This window comes from Sinocyclocheilus grahami, unplaced genomic scaffold (assembly GCF_001515645.1).
Source record: "Sinocyclocheilus grahami isolate Dianchi unplaced genomic scaffold, SAMN03320097.WGS_v1.1 scaffold3.1, whole genome shotgun sequence".
NCBI classification, from domain to species: domain Eukaryota; kingdom Metazoa; phylum Chordata; class Actinopteri; order Cypriniformes; family Cyprinidae; genus Sinocyclocheilus; species Sinocyclocheilus grahami.
Window position 1 is genome coordinate 7,577,537 of NW_015505182.1, and position 22,122 is coordinate 7,599,658.

The 22,122-nt window shown below is 35.8% G+C and overlaps 1 protein-coding gene across 1 annotated transcript in view; it reads right to left on the reverse strand.

The window, feature by feature from the left end:
• itpr1b (inositol 1,4,5-trisphosphate receptor, type 1b) overlaps nt 1-22,122 on the reverse strand; it is a 154,227-nt gene that overhangs the window by 100,269 nt on the left and 31,836 nt on the right. Inside the window, exons 5-7 of the mRNA XM_016267396.1 lie at nt 3,525-3,640; nt 2,819-2,905; nt 1,707-1,865 (exon numbers count right to left, since the gene is read on the reverse strand). Coding sequence (XP_016122882.1) covers nt 1,707-1,865; nt 2,819-2,905; nt 3,525-3,640 — 362 coding nt within the window. The remainder of the gene's footprint in view (nt 1-1,706; nt 1,866-2,818; nt 2,906-3,524; nt 3,641-22,122) is intronic.

Below are 22,122 nucleotides of genomic sequence, written 5' to 3' on the forward strand. Positions count from 1 at the left end.
CAAGCAAAACCAAGAATGGCAGGCCACACCATTTTTATGTTCCTTACATGAAAGTCGTGTCAACATCTTTTACTTCTATGGTAAAATTTATCAGAAGTATAGCCAGAAAAATGAATAAATATGCAAGCAATTAGAGAAAATTAAATATTTAATGAAGGAATCTGTTGAAAAATTACGAGACGTGGCAACTTATGATCACATATTTTAAAAGATGAAGCCTCTACCCCTTAACTGACCATTATTTGTGGAAACTGGTTTAAACGTGATGACCAGTGTTGTTTAATTTTATATTTATGTAATGACAGATATTTATGTGTTAGGGAATTGAATTGTATTATTATCTAGGTATTTATTTATATTGATTATTGCAACAATGATATTGTCCATTTGTAAATGTGTACCAGGGCTGTCCTTAGGGTGGTGCAACTGGTGCCCGCGCTTTGAGGGGGCTACGCGGCAAACGGACTAAGGGGGACAGATGCACGAGTTTTTCTACCACCCTAACCTAGAAGACACTGAAACTTCAACTTTATATCTAAACGCCATGCAACTTAAATCTGGCAAAGTACAAAATACAACAGATTTTTATATTCTATACTGCAATCAATTATAGCTAAAGGAATCTACTATAGCTTTATATTCTATACTGCAATCTACTATAGCTAAAGGAAACCAAATTTAAGCTGATCTCTTCTAGTGCCTTAGTTTTGCAATTATTCATATTCCACAAGACCAGGTTCAGGTGTGTGTGTGTGTGTATATATATATATATATATATATATATATTTATTTATTTAATATGTGACACTGCAGACTGGAGTATTGATGCTGAACATTTTTAGCTTTTCATCACAGGAATAAATTACATTTAAAAATATATTAAAATTAGTGCTGTCAAACGATTAATCGCATTAAAAAAAAATTGTTTTTATTTACATAATATACAGTATGTGTGTGTACTGTGTATATTTATTATGTATATATAAATACAAACACATGCATGTATATATTTAAGAAAAACAAAATATATATATATATATATATATTAGTGCTGTCAAACGATTAATCACATCCTAAATATTTTTTTTTTGTTTACATAATATATGTGTGTGTATTTATTATGTATATGTAAATACAAACACATGCATGTATATATTTAAGAAAAATATGTTATGTTTATACATTAAATATATTTATATATAAAATATAAGAACATAAATATATAAACATGTAAATATTTTCCAAATATATACTGTATGTGTGTGTATTTATATATACATACATATACATAGTACACATACATATATAATGTAAACAAAAACTTTTATTTTGGATAGATTAATCGTGACAGCACTAATTAAAATAGAACACAGTTATTTTAAACTGTAATACTATATCTCACAAAATTACTGTTTTTACCTTATTTTTATTCAAATAAATGCAGCCTTGGTGGGCTGAAAGAGCCTTTCCAAAATATTTTTAAAGATTCACCGACCCTTAAACTTTTATCTACATATTGTACAAGCATGTTAGGTTTGAGTAGTTAAAATCTAAGTAAGACAGCATTAAAAAGGCCAGCAGACAAGGCTTTGCAAACTTGCCAACTAGAATTGTCATCACACTATAATGGAAAATATGGCACTACGTTTGGAAGGAGAGTACAATTTCAAATCAAATCTGTTTAAACCGTGTATGTTTTCACTCACACTGTCTCCTATGGAGCGGAGTTTGTAAAAGGGCTGGATGTAAAACCAGGAGCCTTCATTTCCAGCAGAGTCCAGCGTCACACGCATGGCGTTCTTCTCCAGCAAAGCAGGCAGCCGTTTATTCACAGTAAGGTACTTATTGCTTTTTAAATGCAACAGCTGCGAAATGAAAAAAACAAAAATGTCTGATTTTAATACAGCAAAGAACAATAGCTGTGTCTCATTTAGAAGGCTGCACCCTCCGGAGGTCGAATCCTCTGGAGGTCGCATCCTCTGTAGGATGCATATACGAAGTGTCCTCAACCTAGAATTAAACGAGACGGCCTTCGTAGGACAGGCGGAAAAGGAAACCGGAAGTATCACGTTGCTATGCCAACACATTTAGAGCATCGTTGCGCTCTCACACTACTTAAATGAAGGAAAATTATTTCTAAATTTGGAAAGTAATTTAAAAAAAAAATATGGTTTTACTTGTTTTATTTTGTTCAATGTTTGAGGAGCTGCAGCATACATACAGCAGGCATCTATTAGAGAAAAAAAGGAGGAGGTTATTAAAAACAAATTTTATCCGTTTTTTGCCGAGGCGAATTAAGGTAAGTTGTAAACACCACATCTGCGCTTGTGTGTACGTTACATCTGCCGGCGCCGGCATTTTTCAAATTAACAACGGTTGTTCGCGGCGACGCAAAGAATTGTGGGTTATCTGTAGCAGCGAAGGATACACCTCATGCATCCTCCGAATTCCTGTGAAAGAAGGTCGCATTCGAAGGTCGCATTCGGAGTGTCCTACTTGCTTTTCTGAAATGAGACAGCCTCGATGACGTATGCAGCCTTCGAATGCGACCTCCGGAGGACGCAGCCTTCTAAATGAGACACAGCTAATATGTAGCAAAGCTGGTATACCCATTAAAAGCCCTTTAGCTATACACATGAAGATACTCAAGGCCACATGGCACAGACTTATATTATAATAAATTATGTAGAACAATTATAAATGCAAGCTCCATGACACAGACACTAAAATAACACTGAACAATGGATTTCTGTCCTGCCAAGACCTCAATGACACAGTGAAATCCCTCTGCCTCCCATCTGCCAGCTGGCTGACTTACCTGAATAACATTTCCATACTGTATCACCGTTCCCAGCAGCTTCCGGTTTTCTGATTCATTCTGTTTCTTCTCTAAATCAGCAGCGTGCTGAAAAACAGAGGTGAAAATGCAGATTAAAATGCTTACAAATATTGTATATAAATAATTTACATTAAAAAAGGTCTAGACAACAATTATTTGATTTATACAGTATATGTAATGAACTTGAACCACATTTACTGTCATATTTAATACCAAATGACACTTACGTCAAAATTTTATTAAACATTCTATACCATCTTATTCATGCAGCATAAAAAGGGGTATGGAAACTTGTTTCCACCAGGGTATAAAAAACGAACTATAAAAGTAACTTTCTTTTTATCTCACAATTCTAATGTTTTTCCTCATAGTCACAAGTTTTGAATCTCACAATTTCAAGTTATACTCTTAAGTGCATGTTTACATATTGCAATTCTGAATTCTTCTCACAATTCTGCTTTTTGTCCACCTCAGCCTGCGAATTTATATCTCACAATTCTGAGATTCTCAAAATTCTCAGAAATGCAATAAAGAAATCCTAATTATGAGATACAAATTCAGATTTGCTAGAAAAAAGTTAATATTGCATGACAAAAAGTCACAAATTTCTTTATTTTTTATCCCATGGCACAAACAAGCTTTTATAGAGGAGGCATAAGCCTGAAATGTTACGTATTGAACTCACATGCAATTTGTTGAGTAGTACAGTGTCTGTGGTGCTGTTTCCACCAGGTTTTGCTGCTTTCCAGAACTGTTTCTGGGCTGAGTACCTGTTCATTGGACACAGCTTGAACAGACAGTCTGAAAGGAAAAACAGAAAACGCACAAAAAAAAACACCTTTAGAGAAGTTCACACAAATATTTTCACCAGCCTGTAGGAGCCTTTACACGGAGCATAAATGAATCAGAGTTGTTTTTCTTCTTAAATTTTAAGTATGTACACCCACAGTCCCATCAGCAAGGCTCAAGTATCACTTCATCGACACCAAACCATAAATGTGCTCTTTTTACTGTAGGTATTACTATAAAATGTGTTTTTCTGTCAATATGGGGTGCTGTGTGTACACTAATGAGGAAAAAAATTAACTTAAATGATTTTAGCAAATGGCTGCAATATAACAGAGTGAAAAATTTAAGGGGGTCTGAATACTTTCCGTACCCACTGTACATTTATAATTGTATTTAATTTATTTAAATATTTAATTTATAAAAATAAAAAAAAAATCTATATTTTTCAGCCAATTGCCAATACCCAAGCAAATAATTCATAATTGCAAGCTGTTCAAAATTCTAAATATTTAATGAAAAAACTAAAATATGTTAAAGTGTGTTAAAATCTAATTTGTACAATAAAATTTAATTCAAATGAATGTGTCCCCTGTTAAATGAGCTAAATGGTAAGATTTTGTTAACCATTTTTTTTTTCCATTAACAAAAATATTAATCTACACATTTTTACATTTAAACACTTTCTTTGAATAACAGAATCAGAATTTTTAGTCATTTCACTGAACATGCCACTGTTTGTTCTACAGTCATGAATGATCTCTCAAATCATTATATTACTTTAGATTAATAGTGATAGGGTTAATGAAACATCAAGCCAAAACCATTTAGAAAAACCCTAGAAACTACCCAGAACACACTTTCTCACATTACTCGCATCACAGCAGTAACAAAAGCTGTTGTAACTATGGTGTTCTGGCAGAAAGTATGGTTACCGTGGAATAGTTTGTAAGCTACAGCAAGACTAAGTTAGCAAGCTATGAATGGTTTTCACAATCTAATACAATACAGTGTTTAATGCACTTGCAATGCCACAATACATATAAAATAATTATTATTATTATTACAAATGAAATTATAATATATAAATATATCCATATTTAATATTTATACAAAAATTGTCAGGTGAAGTGAGCTACAAACATCCCTTGCTTTGGGAACGCACCTCGTCACACATATAAACTTTGAGGATCAGATACTATCATGATGTTAACCAGCAAGTTATTCTCCTTGAGAACCAGTTACAAGCTTATCTTATCATGATAGGACAGGACTGCACTGAGAGCCAGGTACAGTGTGTAGAAGGAAGGAAAGAGTAACAGGAAGGGAGGGGAAGACACGCAAAAGATAACATGATTAAGTGTGACGGGTAAAAATAGCACTACGTCCGCAGAGCGCACTGAGAAATGCGGCCAAAACTAACGCTAGCGCTCAGGGATTAGCAGCCAGGGAACTAGGGGTGGAGGGAGAAACAGAAGAAGAAACACTGAAGGAGGGGAAAGTGGGACAGAAGATGGAGGTGAGAAGAGGACTGGAAGGAATGATGGAAGAGAAATGTAGGTTGATGGTGCCGAGGGGAAACGCTGGGTCAAACTCCAGTTAGCATGCTAAACCACAGAGAGACAGTCACACCACACCAACACAAACACTACAGGCTGTCAAACAGTTATGGACACAAACTCAAGGAAGAAATACACCATTTTAAAAGAAACCTCTATAGTTTCAATCAAATCCAGACAGTTCAATATGGGATGACCATAGCAAAAAAAGACAATTTTGTTGACGTGGATAGGCCTGTCACGATAACAACTTTTTGTTGTGCGATATATTGCCCCAGAAAGAATTGCTATACGCGATATTATTGTCATTTTAAAAACCATTTTATGCCACTGAATATATAATCATGATGTAACGGCATAATAATGCAAGAAGGCCTACACACTTCCAAATGGCAACAAACTTTGAATTTTTTAGAATATTTAGATCATACAAATTAAGTATCAAAATATTAGATACCTTAAAGAACTTGAATAAATAGTAAATAAACATTTTCAAACAAAAAGTGCAAAGTAACAAGTAGAAAAAAAGAAAAATGCACAAAGAACTTGTATGGAGATTTTTCCATCTTTTTCCCTGACCTTCTTTTCTCTGTAAATTAAGGGTGCACACTATTGCTGAAAAACACAATCACAACTTAGCAGTCAGATGTCCGTATGCACAAAGGCACAGATCCCTAAACAAGGCCATATCTGCAGATTAAACTTTTTTGTAGAAGCATCTTTTCATCATGTACGAGAAGCTGCAAAAGGAAATGTACAAAACACGGTGACATTAATTTTTTAAGTAAATATAATGGGCGATATATTGTGTCACCAAAAATGATTGAGGTCATGTACATATATTGTGCGATAAGTTGATATATTGATTATTGCGACAGGCCTAGATGTAGAACAAAGAGTTACACCTAAATTTGAGATGTGGCTTACAGAGTGTGTTACATATGGAAAAGATTAGATACGAGATTGTAGGTAAACCAAAAAGATTCGTAAGGATTTGGAAATCCAATGATAACTGAATTTAACCTTCTTATTTAAGTGGCCTGGTTAATTTAATAAAATATAGCATTTTATTTTTCCATAATAGGGTATTTATTGGTATCGGTAAGAATTTTTTTAAAATGATTCCGTATATGTAGAGACTAGGGATGCGCGAAAAGACCGAATAAATTTACCAAACAATGATATAACGCGATCAAATAGCAACCAGTGCAGAGTGAGAGGCGCGCACTCTTTATTATGCAGCACACACGTCAGCAGTGTGGAAGCATTTAAACTGTCGGAGAAAGATGCAAAAATCATTTCAAGCACCGACAGCGAGAGACTTTTTAGGACTGCATCGCATGTCTTCAATGAGAAGAGGAAGGGGTAATTGTTGCTGGTTACTGTATGATGATTGAAATCGCGAAATGGCCTTAAACAATTAGTAAATAAACTGCAGAGCATTATGTTTTCTAATACACGCGCGCATTGCATGTATTCTGACAGCGCTGCAGGAGCTCGTGGTGCTATCTGCTCGTTAGCCAGGGTTCAAAGTCCAAAGCGCGAGGAAAATCTGCACTGATACAGTTGTCAGTTGCTCAGTCACATTTTATGAATTTTTACAAGGTATGTGACAATGCGATATGTACGACGTATTCGTAATGAAACTAATTTATAAATCTGTTGTCAACAAAAATAAGCATTGACTTCTTCCTGCTTAAATACATTTTCCTTTTTTTTCCCCTTAAATTTTTCAGTCCAACTAAATTTTAAATATTATTTTTTAATAAATTTTTCCTTTTCCTGCTTTTATTTTCTGCCAAAATAAAAGTTGAGAAAAAGCAAGAACTCATCAACATTCATAAATGTTAGTATTGTAATTTTACTGTTCTGTAAAATAAAATAAAAAGTAAGACCATAATAATGATAATAATCATTACAACAGCTCTGTTTTAAAGGGGTCATATGATGCTTTTTTAAAGATCATTATTTTGTGTATTTGGTGTAACAGAATATGTTGACATGCTTTAATGTTCAAAAAACACATTATTTTTCAAATACTGTACATTATTGTAGGTCCTCTATGCCCCGCCTCTCTCAAACGCTTAGTTTTCTACAAAGTCCCTCCTTCCGACTAGCGCAGTCTGCTCTGATTGGCCAGCTGACCCAGTGCATTGTGATTGGCCGAACACCGCAAGCACTCGTCGGAAATGTAACGCCCTTACCATAATCGCGAGCTTCAGCTTTCAAAGTAAATGTAAAGACAGTAAATAATGTCATTCGTTTTACCATCAGAAAAGGGAACAGAGTCATGTGACCGTGATGATGCAGTACACAAGCCGCCGTTAAGACAGCTGACTCTACTGTGATGTGACGCTGTCTCTCTCTCTCTCTCACACACACACACACGATGTGCAAAACTCCGCATTTGAACAGTCAAGCAAGGCTGCTTTTAATTATACAGTAAAAAAAAAAAATGATGGCCAAAAATTATTATTTTACTAACTTATTAATTTTAAGTTAAATTGTGCTTTGTTGGTATAGTGTCTGCTAGAATGTTAAAAATGTTCAGTGTTAAATATTTTTAAATTGTTGTTTTGTAATTGATTTTTTTTTCTTTGAAAAGCAAGACAAAACAGTAAAAAGCACATTTTGGCTTTTTAATTCATGCAATGGTGAAAAAAAATTGGCACAATACACGGGGGAAAAAACTTGAAAAACCGTGTTCGGTATTCGGCCTTTGGCCCAGTGTTTAATTTTGTTTGTTTTCGGCTTCGGCCAATAATTTTTATTTCGGTGCATCCGTAGTAGTGGCGTCTGTATGTGTTTTTGTATAGGTACACAAGCATGAACGGTGTATATTTATGGAGGTGTATAAGTATACTATATGTGGGTGTATATGCTGTTTTAAAGTTTGCGAACTCTTTAGAATTGTCTTTATTTCTGCATAAATATAACCCCAAAAATCATCAGATTTTCATGCAAGTCCTGAAAGTTGACAAAGACACCCCAATCAACAAATGAGAGGAAAATATATACTTTGTCATTTATTTATTCAGGAAAATGATCCAATATTACATCTCTGTGAGCAGCAAAAATATGTGAATCTCTAGGATTAGCTGTTAATTTGAAGGTGAAATTAGAGTCCATCTGTTCAGAGTTGTTTTTAATCAGTGAAATTAATATCAGGTGTCATTGCCTGCCCTGTTTTAATTAAAGAACAGGGATCTATCAAAGTTTGATCATGTTTGTGGAAGTGTGTCATGGCACAAACAAATTAGATCTCCGAGGACCTCAGAAAGAGTTGGTTTTGCTCATCAAGCTAGAAAAGGTTTCAAAGCCATCTCTAAAGAGTTTGGACTCCACCAATCCACAGTCAGACAGATTGTGTACAAATGGAGGACATTCAAGACCACTGTTACCCTCCCCAGGAATGATTGACCAACAAAGATCACTCTAAAAGCAAGACATGTAAAAGTCCACTAGGTTTCAAAGGACTGCAGACTAACTTCTAAGCAACTAAAGGTCTTTCTCACATTGGCTAATGTTAATGAGCCCATCATCAGGAGAACATGGTAGAGTTGCAAGGAGAAAGTCACTGCTGTCCAAAAAGAACATCGCTGCCTGTCTGCAGTTTGCTAAAGATCATAGCATAAGAACCTTATCCCATCTGTGAAACATGGTGGTGGTAGTATCATGGTTTGGGCCTGTTTTTCTGCATCTGGGCCAGGACAGCTTGCCATCGTTGATGGAACAATGAATTACAAATTATACCAGCAAATTCTGAAGGAAAATGTCAGGACATCTGTCCATGAACTGAATCTCAAGAGAAAGTGGGTCAATGCAGCAAGACAACAACCCCAAGCACACAAGTCGTTCTACCAAAAAATGGTTAAAGAAGAACAAAGTTAATGTTTTGGAATCACAGAGTCAAAGTCTGGACCTTAATCCAATTGAAATGTTGTGGAAGAGCTGAATCAAGCAGTTCATAGGAGAAAACGCACCAACATCACAGAGTTGAAGTGGTTCTGTACTGAGGAATGGGCTAAAATTCCTACAAGCCATTGTGCAGGACTGATCAGCAGTTACAAGAAACGTTACTTGCAGTTATTGCTGCAAAAGGGGGTCACACCAGATACTTAAAGCATACTTTTGCCACTCACAAATATTTAACACCAGACAATTTTTCTCAATAAATAAATGACAAAGCATATATTTTTGTCTCCTTTGTTTGATTTGGTTCTCTTTGTCTACTTTCAGGATTTGTGTGAAAATCTAATTATGTTTTGGGTCATATTTACACAGAAATATAGAAAATTCTAAAGGGTTCACAAACTTTCAAGCAGCACTGTATATTAGTGCTGTCAAACAATTACTCGCATCCAAAATAAAAAAAATTTGTTTACATAATGTATGTGTGTACTTTGTATATTTATTATGTATATATAAATATACACACATACAGTATATATTTAGAAAATATGTAAATTTATTTACATGTATATTTATATTCATATAATTTATATTATATATAAATATATTTAATAAACAAATTGTTTTCTTAAATATATAAATACACATGCATGTGTGTGTATTTATATATACATAATAAATATACACAGTACACACACATACATTATGTAAACAAAAACTTTTATTTTGGATGCGATTAATCACGATTAATCGTTTGACAGCACTAATATATATTTATATGCATATATGCATCATTACATTAGTGGGTTTTTTTTCCTTCAATTTGCTGGCATGGGGTTTGGGGGATTGTTCTCTAAAATGTGAAAAAAAGCTTTAAAGAAATTTTTCAAAAAAATAAAAGAAACCTCAAAGCATGATGATACCATCACTAAATTTACCATGGTTTTTACAATAGTATCACTAATGGTATTTTGGCCAGAAATATTAACATCATGGCCAATACTAATGAGCTGAATAAAGTTTTCATGTAATGGTAGGTAACAGATAAATTGCTTATATTAAATGGCTATACTACTTGGTTAAATGATTAAAAAAATAAATGATCATCATCTTCAAATGTACTTTAAATGTACAGCATGTTAAATGGATTTTTATATTTTGAAATTTGCTACAGATTTTATTTACCAGTGTTAATATTATGAATTATTAGTGTTTTTAAAGACCACTTAACTTTACATTAGAAATTAAATGACCATAAAGGTTAAAAAATAAATGTAAAAAAATAAAGGGTAAAAATAGAGCAAATGAGCATAAATACTAGGGCTGAATGATATTGGAAAAAACTCACATTGCGATATTTTATTTTCCTGCAATATATATATATATTGCGATATGAAGAAAAAAAATCACCACATGACTTGAATAGTTTATTTGACAACAACAAAATACAATGAACTCATTATCAGTGATGCCGTCTACACTAGACGCGGCGCGGCACGTAAAATCCCCGACAGCAAACTGATGCCGCGTTCTCTTTATGACATACCAACACAAAGTTTAAATGATATGCAACAGTCGCGTCCAGTGTAGACAGACTTTGGGACCGTTCACATTAGGGGTCGACCGATTATCGGCCTGGCCGATTATCGACGCCGATATTAAGCATTTTTATGATTATCGGTATCGGTCATTTTCAAAACCTATTCGCCGATAAAATAACTTAATTTTGAAACGCACTATTTGGCTCTGATGCAGCCTGTCAGAACTCACCACTCTGTGGCCTAAAGCAGTCTCCGCACACCGCTCATCTGATTTGTTGGGAGTCACGAGTCAGACTAATCAAAGCGGAATTCACTCTCACTCCGAAAGCGCTTGCTAACTGGAGCTGCTTCAGTGATACCGCATCAGTTGTCTCTCAAAGGTAAGGCAGCAGCAGACGTTGCTTAAGTTGCAATAGATCCTAATCCACTAATGTTGCACTGAAGTTGAAAAACACCTCAATATTATCTATGATTTCCACGATGCAGAAAACGTGGACGGAATCGCGGAATCAAGTCATATAAATGGGATTTACTGTATGATGCGGAATGTCACAGAATTTGTCAAAGTTTGGATGAATTAATCAAAAGTAGGTCAGTACACTTAAATAGAGTTGCAATATGGACTAGTATCTGTAAATATTAAGCCGCATAAATACTATTTAAATATGGATCCTGCATGTTCTGCGTGTCTCTGTGTAAATGGCACAGACGCACGGTGTTGTTTCCTACACATACAAAGTGTGCGACGCTCGCGGGTAACAGATAAATTGCTTATATTAAATGGCTATACTACTTGGTTAAATGATTAAAAAAATAAATGATCATCATCTTCAAATGTACTTTAAATGTACAGCATGTTAAATGGATTTTTATATTTTGAAATTTGCTACAGATTTTATTTACCAGTGTTAATATTATGAATTATTAGTGTTTTTAAAGACCACTTAACTTTACATTAGAAATTAAATGACCATAAAGGTTAAAAAATAAATGTAAAAAAATAAAGGGTAAAAATAGAGCAAATGAGCATAAATACTAGGGCTGAATGATATTGGAAAAAACTCACATTGCGATATTTTATTTTCCTGCAATATATATATATATTGCGATATGAAGAAAAAAAATCACCACATGACTTGAATAGTTTATTTGACAACAACAAAATACAATGAACTCATTATCAGTGATGCCGTCTACACTAGACGCGGCGCGGCACGTAAAATCCCCGACAGCAAACTGATGCCGCGTTCTCTTTATGACATACCAACACAAAGTTTAAATGATATGCAACAGTCGCGTCCAGTGTAGACAGACTTTGGGACCGTTCACATTAGGGGTCGACCGATTATCGGCCTGGCCGATTATCGACGCCGATATTAAGCATTTTTATGATTATCGGTATCGGTCATTTTCAAAACCTATTCGCCGATAAAATAACTTAATTTTGAAACGCACTATTTGGCTCTGATGCAGCCTGTCAGAACTCACCACTCTGTGGCCTAAAGCAGTCTCCGCACACCGCTCATCTGATTTGTTGGGAGTCACGAGTCAGACTAATCAAAGCGGAATTCACTCTCACTCCGAAAGCGCTTGCTAACTGGAGCTGCTTCAGTGATACCGCATCAGTTGTCTCTCAAAGGTAAGGCAGCAGCAGACGTTGCTTAAGTTGCAATAGATCCTAATCCACTAATGTTGCACTGAAGTTGAAAAACACCTCAATATTATCTATGATTTCCACGATGCAGAAAACGTGGACGGAATCGCGGAATCAAGTCATATAAATGGGATTTACTGTATGATGCGGAATGTCACAGAATTTGTCAAAGTTTGGATGAATTAATCAAAAGTAGGTCAGTACACTTAAATAGAGTTGCAATATGGACTAGTATCTGTAAATATTAAGCCGCATAAATACTATTTAAATATGGATCCTGCATGTTCTGCGTGTCTCTGTGTAAATGGCACAGACGCACGGTGTTGTTTCCTACACATACAAAGTGTGCGACGCTCGCGCTGATTTCAGCTTCTGTCGTCTCACTACATGAGGACATAAATACATGAACAACATCTCCAGAACTGCTCTGACTCCCTCAGACAAGAAATTAGGAGGACAAGCGCTCTTGATTACAAGAAGAAAAACACTGCTCTTAAACTGGGTGTGTGACAGGTATGGCTGAGGAATGGGGTTTGGCCGAGGAAAAATTTTCAGTCAAAAGATTTTTTTTTGCTTTAACCCCTGATTACTACAACAATTATTAAAACTTTTGTTTAAAAGAATAATCACACAATACGTTATTTCTTCCATGTTTTAATTTTAATGGTAAACCCATTAAATAAAGAGTTTGGCAAAAAATAAAGGGTAACACTTTACTTGAAGGGGTGTGCATAAGACTGTCATGACACCTTCATAATCATGACATGACACATGTCATGAATATGAAGGAGGTTGTATGCGTGTTTATGACAACTGTCATTAGGTGTCATTCGCTCAGTTATGTCATTTTTAATGCAAATATGACATTATTTGACCTAACCCTAACCTACCCCTACCCTTACCCCTAACCATAGCCCATAACAAAGACATCTCAAACAATGTCATCTTTGCATTAAAAATTACATAACTGAGCGAATGACACTTAATGACAGTTGTCATAAACATGCATAAAAACCCTTCATTTTCATGACATGTGTCATGCCATGATTATGTAGGTGTCATGTCATGATTATGAAGGCGTCATGTCAGTCTTATGCACACCCCTTCAAGTAAAGTGTAACCAAATAAAGAGTTTAACTCTTTAAAATAAAGAGTTTACTGTGGTAGTACTACACTCAACCAACACCAGGGAAGGCAGTTTTTGCCAGAGCCCTTGTTATTCTTAATTTTGACCTTAATTTTCATTTTTACACCAGACATATATATCGGTTCAAAATATAGGTTATCGGTCTACTTGATCTATAATAATCGGTATCGCATCGGCCTTGAAAAACACATATCGGTTGACCCCTAGTTCACATGTCGCGCCTAAAAACGCGTGGAAACGCCAGCCGCGCCACTTTCTCCTTCTTTCCAAAGTGCTCGGGAGCTTGCACTTTCGTTGCGTCTGCAGTTGCTAAGCAACCATGATCTGCGCTCTCCACGACAACGCGGAAGTTTCAACAAAGGATAAATGGATTTCCAGCACTGAAAATCACTTGCAGTAGCTCCGCTACTAAATGCATATCTCTGTACAGCTGTTGCGTCCGATGTAGACACCTGTCTGTGTGTGAGCAAAAAGAACAATCAGTATAAATATAACGATCAGTAGCCTATAATAAACATCGTACATCCTGCGATGTGACTATCGTGGATGCGCACATCGTGATATCGATGCTGAAACGATATATCGTGCAGCCCTAATAAATACTACCCACTAAATGTCTAAGTGTCTCCACTAAACGCATCCAATTTCGAATTTTCAACTGATAATTATTTAATACATTTAGGGTTAAAGGAATAGTTTACCCAAAAATGAAAATTCTGTCATTAACTACTCACCCTCATGTCGTTCCAAACCCATAAGACCTTTGTTCCGGTAGCAACGAAACTATCACTTTCAAGGCGCAGAAACGTAAGGACATCGGTAAAACAGTCCATGTGACATCAGTGGTTCAACCGTAATGTTAAAGCTACGAGAAATTTTTTTGTGCGCAAAGAAAACAAAAATAATGCATGCTACTATCATGAACACGCGTCAAAGAATGACACAGAAGAGAAGAATTGTTGTATACAGTGCTTTTTTGTTTTTTTTTGCGCACAAAAAGTATTCTCGTAGCTTCATAAAATTACAGTTGAACCACTGATGTCACTACTGATATCTTAATTTGTGTTCTGAAGATGAAGTCTTACAGGTTTGAAACTGGGTCCTCTCACAAGCATACTAAAATAGTCTAAGAATATCAAAGACAAAATACACAATGACAATAATATACCCAATGGCCTGAAGAATATGTGTGTTCATTCAAATAACGGTTTTTCTATGAATTAACTAGAACACAGTCCATTTCTACTCTGCTTTTCCTTGGGACAAGCAGGGATTTTCCCTGCTTTACATACTTTTGGCCAATAAACCCAGTGATATCAGCGTTGGTTGCCATGCAACAAAGAGGCCTGTTCGACTTCCTGGGGTGTTACGCATTCCGGGGGGAAGGGTTCATGGGTCCTCATATGGCTTGTTAACTGAGGTTACAGAGTATTTGTCATATAAAAAGAGAATATATAGTGTGTTGGATTGGTCCAGACGCTACAATACTTATTTTTATAGTTATCGGTGTATCCTGAAGGCCCATTCACACAAAATATACTAAATGTACATATATACTTAAAATGTACTAAAATACTAATATCTACATACAGTACAGATGTTCACAAATTCACATAAATGCAAATCAAAACCGTGTCATGAGCTGTCAAAGCACTACTCATAATGCTACAATAGTTAAAAGCAATTCAACAGGTATCTCATGTCTGTTCCAGAGCCAACAAACTAGAACAAAACAACTGTTCATTTTCACTCTCACTTATGTATTTTCTGTAGTAAGCTAAACCAGTCTTTGATACAATGCCCTGTCTGAGATGAACAATGTAAGTGGATCCATTTTCAAAAAAACACCTTGAAGGAAATGGTTAACATACTGTAGCTGACCTACATCTGAAGACACTTTGCTTTTGTAGAAAATCACAGATTTAGACCATTTAACTGAACAACAGCATCAAACATGGATTTGTTAGCCAAACATTCAGAGATACCAAAATGATCAGTTTATTGAGGCCATTGCTAAAATTCACAGAATAAAAACTGAATGGCTGCTTCTTGACAGTATGCTGCTCATCTCAGGACCCTGTTTGTGGATGTGACCCAGGATCAGAAAGGAAGGGCAAACCTTTGAATGACACTGTAAGGCTCTCTGGAAACCAGGCCTTTTAAACAGCTTAAGCAGGCTATTAATACCATGAGGGATCTAAAGATTTAGTGGTGGCAAGCAGAAGTACAATGAGCAAAGCCCTGCCACCACTGTTCTGCTACAGCTACCTGAAGAAAGCAGGAGAGAAAGGAGGAAAAAGATCCTTGTGGAAAAACCTCAAGTGCTTGCTCATAATAGCAGTATCATAATCTAATGAAAAACAGTGTTTACGTTGTACTTGTAATGCCATAATACTTTTATCATTCAAAAAAATTATATATATACATTTTCAAATATATAAACGTACATATATGTACAAATATAACATTATTATTATTATTATATTATTATATTTCCTGGTCAGAACAATGTGGATTTTTAAATCAATAAAATCTCAAATTAAATACAAAAAATGAATACAATTATATAAAATAAACAATATGAAAATATTTTGTACAATAATTAAATTATTGTTATTTTGTAATTTTGATGTTAAATTGTTTTTATAATTTTTAATTTTATACATTTACAAAAAAGAAAAAATATTTAATAAATACTTTTAAATTAATTATATATAAACAAATATTTTGTAGAATACTTTTTATTTTTGTACTATTTACAATATATGGCTTAAATATTTGTATTAATAATAATCATTGTAAACAAACACTGTTTTTGACATCTAGGATGAGGACACTGTTCATATTAGGGCTGGGTAAAAAATATCGACATCTCGATTATAATTTTATTTTAATTTTTACGAAACGATATCGATTCCTAAATCCCAAGAATCGATTAGTCTAGCCTGTTTTCAGTTAATGGACGGAACATTGAAGGGCACTTCCCATCCAATATATCGCAATAAGCATTGTGCTTTGGTACTTTTAATATGAAACAAAGTCTCAATTTCTGTCCATTGTATTTCAGTATTCAAACAATAAATGCCGTTTTGGCGCTGTTTTGTGGAGTGATCGCTGTAGCACGGCACGCCTCAGTTCAATAAAAGCGGCAGCGCGAGGCGCACATGAACCAATCGTCTCCTCCACATTAATACCAGTTTCAGCACAAAATAAACATGACTAAACATCCGAAGGTAAGTTAAAAGAAAGAGTACAACTTTACAATCCGTATCCTGTCTCATGTAATCGCTCAATCAGTGTTTCCTCTGCGCAAAGACGTCAATATAATGTCTTGTAAACAATGTCACATAACGTCACATTTACCTCAGAATAAAACATTTGTGACCATAAACTCATTAGTCAGATAGAAAAATAAACTGCAGAGAGGAGCATTTTGCTAAATATATGCACCATACAATAGATTCATTATAACTTTTACTGTTTTTCAATTTTTTATTTATATTTTTTTTATGACAGCCACCATATTATTATTATTATGTAATTGTAACTTATATTATAAAAAAAACTTCATTAAGTGTAATTTAAGCAGTTGTATAGCCTAAAACAATCTGTCAGTTTTGACCTTCAATATTATAGTAATGTAGTACCAACTGACTCTCATGTATATTTTACAGCATTAGTCGAGAGATTTTAATTTCCTTGAGAAAATTTTGCATGTGTACCAGATATATATCCAAAATAATCTATATTGAATCGAATCGAATCGGGAATCGAATAGAATCGCAAGCTTGTGAATGAGAATCGAATCGTGAAATTTGTGTCAAAACCCAGCCTTACTGTTTATAGTCTTAGCTTTGTTTAGTTTTTTTTTGGCAAGCACAGCTCATCCTGTATGAGAACACCTGCGGTAGACCCCAGGCCTGGTGTGTCTGTCCACCTACACAGCTGTGCCTCATCAATCAAACAGGAAGTACATCAGCATATGTCTGTTCAGTGGTGTGCGGCAGCAGTGTTGAGACACCAGCCTTTAAAAAAAAAAATGACACTTAAAAAAAATTTATTTTATTATTTACCCTAAAAAGGGCGTTTACCTCAAATACATTTACACATTGTCCACCTTTGACTGGAGATTTTTTGGAGCGAGGAGCAGGTGAGCTTTTCACTGACCATGACTGTATCTCTATCATCACAACACAAGACATCTATTGTTCCAGCCGTGTATCCATTTCAAGACCCATCCTAAAATCCTGAAATTCAGACATTCAATAACAAAAAACGATCCAGCCAGGCATATAAACATGACACACAGTGCCTCGAAACCTATGGAAAAGCCTTTTGAAAAAAAACTACAATACACAAGATACTGACTTAAAATTATTACATATAAAAGCAATTTTTAACAAAATTATATGGCTAAATATTCTAATAATAATTTTTAATACATTTTTCACATGAACCTATGATGTAGAGTTTGGTAACACTACACTACTCCATACGCTACACTGTGAAAACAGCTGAGCTACAGTCACACTACTGCTTCCCTGTGAACAGCGTTTGTGAACCCTCACCCACCAGCTACAATTTCAGTTCACTTTAGTTCGACAAAAAATGTTCTATTCAACGCTTCACCACAAGCTCATAACTGTAACACCCGCAGATAGTTACGGTAAAACTTTATGTGCATATCTGACTGCGTTCGGTGCAGCTAGTGTTATTCAAAGCCAGTCATTAAATGAGTACTTTTCCTAACATTTGCATATGGTATCAGTAATAATGTGACAGCCATCTGCTGCGTCCACAGCTGACAGGACTGAAGAGCACTAGTCAAACCCCATTCCACAGCCATACACTCATCGGGATCTGTGGGCGCACAGAAAATGTATTCTCAAGACTCAAAAGCACGTGCAAATGATAAGTTCCGTCATCTGTCATCGCGTTATAAGAGTGGAACATGCGGGAATAAGTAGAATTATTATTAATAGCCGCAATCCCGTGCCTGAAATTCAAGACCTGCTCTGTGTTCTCAGCTAATAACCCGACTGTGAATGATGCGAGCGGCGTTATGTTGTCAGTGAGAAGCTGCAGCCATGGCGGTGAGGAATTTTTGGTGTGCCGGCAGAACAACAACAATGTGCTACATTTTTCTTTTCCCCTTATTTTTTCCAGTTGACAATATGAATGAGTGGTTTATCGTAAGCGCGAATAAAAATAGTCTATAATACAACAGATTAATACAAAACAGCAATAATACACACAATGGCCTGAAGAAAATGTGTGTTCATTCAAAGAAAAGGTTTTCCTATGAATTAATTAGTAGAACAGTCCATTTCTCCTGTGCATTTGTACCCCTTGTTTCTGGAGAAAGCAGAATGAGAGCCGGCTCGCATTCCACAAGGTTGTAAATGTATCGGGTTACCATGAAACCAGGGTCTTGTTCGGCGTCCTGGGGTGTTACAAAGTATTTGTGAAATCTAGCTAACAAAATATATATTGTGTGTTGGAGTGGTCCAGACGCTACACCTGTCACACACCCAGTTTAAGAGCTGTGGTTTTCTTCTTGTAATCAGGAGCGATTGTCCTCCTAATTAAAAAAAATTAAGCTTATAGCGTAAAATTTATTTTTAAAACAATATAATAATAAGTAGAATAAGACAAATAAGTTACAAATCATGAAATTAGTATTAATGAAAAATTAATTTGTACTACAGAGGTGGCACAGAAGAACACAAAAGTGGCTTGTAGGGACATTTTCAGCCATTCCTGTAGTGAGACGACAGAAGCTGAAATCAGCGCGAGCGTCGCACACTTCGTATGTGTAGAAAACAACACCATGCGTCTGTGCCATTTACACAGAGACACGCAGAACATGCTGGATTCATATTTAAATTGTATTTTTGCGGCTTAATATTTACAGATACTAGTCCATATTGTGACTCTATTTAAGTGTACTGACATACTTTTGAATAATTCATCCAAACTTGGACAAATTCCGTGACATTCCGCGCAATACAGTAAATTCCATTTATATGATTGGATTCCACGATTACATCCGCATTTTCCGCATCGCGGAAATTATAGATAATATTGAGGTGTTTTGCAACTTCAGTGTAACGTTAGTGGATTGTGATTTATTGCAACTTAAGCAACGTCTGCTGCTGCCTTACCTTTGAGAGACAACTGATGCGTGATCACTGAAGCAGCTCCAATTAGCAAGAGCTTTCGGAGTGAGAGTGAATTCCGCTTTGATTAGTCTGACTCGTGACTCCCAACAAATCAGATGAGCGGTGTGCGGAGACTGCTTCAGGCCACAGAGTGGTGAGTTCTGACAGGATGCATCAGAGCCAAATAGCGCATTTCAAAATTAAGTTATTTTACAGGCGAATCGGTTTTGAAAATGACCGATAAAGGCTGATAATCGGTCGACCCCTAGCTTAGATACATCCAATTAAGTCTAATTTCCACCAGTGGCACTGCAGAATGTTTTGCCTCTGCAGCCTTTAAGGGTTAGTTGACCCAAAAATTTAAACTAGCCCATAAATTACTTACCCTCAAGTCATCCTAGGCGTATATGACTTTCTTCTTTCAGACGAATCCAGTCGGAGTTATATTAAAAATTGTCTTTGATCTTTCAAGCCGTTTCATGGCACTCAGTGGGTGTTGCAGTTCATCAATCCAAAAGAAGTGAAATAAATTGGCCCATCCATAAAAATAAAGTGTCTCACACGGCTCCGGGGGGTGAACAAAGGCCTTCTATAGCGAATCAATGCGTTTTTTAAAGAAAAATATCCATATTCAAAACGTAATAATCACTTTAATGTAGCTTGCGCTCACTGTTGTAAAGGGAAGCAGCTCCGGGGCGGATGATGTATGAGGACAGCGTTGCGCATGTGTCGGTGAGTCTCGTGAAAACTAACGTTTGTTTACAGGAGCAAAGGAAGCAAAGTTTCCTTACTTTAGCAAAGGAAAACCAGTCTCCTCTTGGCTTCGGATGTCCGAAAATCCTCCGACATTCTTCTTTACAAATTCTCGTTTTGTACTTCTAATTAGTGACCGTTGTTTTGTTTTGATCTCTCCGCTGCGTTTGCCTTTGTTCACCCCCTGGAGCCGTGTGAGACACTTTTTTTAATGGATGGGTGCTTTTTATTTTACTTGTTTTGGACTGAAGCATGCAACACCCGCTGAGTGCCATGAAACAGCTTGAAAGATCAAAGACAATTTTTAATATAACTCCGACTGGGTTCGTCTGAAAGAAGAAAGTCATATACACCTAGGATGACTTGAGGGCGAGTAATTTATGGGCTAATTTTCATTTTTGGGTGAACTAACCCTTTAAACGTGCTTGGCTCATGTCCTGAAAGGTTCAGTGATGATGTGCTGGATTGTGACTTTTAGGATTATATTTATTTATTTATTTTATTATATACAGTGAATATATTAGAAATTAGATTTAGAACAATTTATGAACACTTGATATAATATCAAGAAATAATTTCATTTTCATCGTTCAAAGTTTGAAGGAATTTTAATTTTGGCTATACCATGCTGGTAGAACAGTGTTTTACAAAATAACAGAGGCACTTCAACAAAAACCCTTTATTTTGTGGAAAGCACAGTGATCAAAATTAGAGAAAAGCAATGATTGTAGCACAAAAAGACTACAGCTAAAATTTCTGAAGGTTACAATAGTCAAAAATTAGTAGGAAGTGTAGAGGAGACCCTTGCTTTGAATGACATTTGCATTCACTCTGCCATGTTGCTGTATAAGAGGCCCAACTCCTGCTTCACAAAACATCCCCAAACCATGACACCTTCTCCTGCACCTTTCACAAACTTCTTCACACACTTGGGCTTCAGTCTTTCCCCAGTTTGACAATGAACATAATTTCTGACCCAAATCTGACCCAATTGAATTAAACTTGCTTTCATCACTGAAGTGAACTTTGGTCCAGTTCTCCCCTGTCCACACAACATGCTCCTCAGCAAAGGTTAGTCTAGCTTTTTGATTCTTTCTGCTGATGAGAGGTTTGGTCACTGCAGAGTGCGCTTTCAGTCCAAGTTCTTTTAAATGTTAAGACATTGTATGCAGAGACAGATCCTTACACTGTTCAGCGCTGAACTGGTGAACAATTCCAGCAGCAGTGTTGAACCGACTGCCCACTGAGACTCTCCGCATTATCCTGTTCTCTCGTGAATTTGTCTTTCTTAGACGACCAGCCTTTTTGTGGGACTTGAATGAGTTAGTGACATTGTAAAGATGCAATATTCAAGAAATCACAGATTTGAAACGAGCTCTCTTGCTATGGCTACTATTGGCCTTCATCTGCACAACCTGCTGTCAAAGGGTTTCAGTCACTTTAGAGCAGCCGTCCATCTTGTCAGTGTCAGTGAAAACTGGATAGTTAGGCTGCCAGTTAAATAGGGTTTGTCAGATAATTAAGGAAATTAGCATGTGGTGCCAGATTAACACCAATAACTGGGAGGTATCTGAAAGTGTTCTCTAATTTTGATCAGTGTTGTTTTTTAAATCTCATTTGAGTTTTTTTATACTGTGCTTCAGAATATATTTAACTCATGAAATATGCTTTAAAAACTGTGCTCCTGTTAGTATATATATATATATATACATACACACACACACACACACACACACACACACATCTTAGGTGTGTGACAATTTTCACACC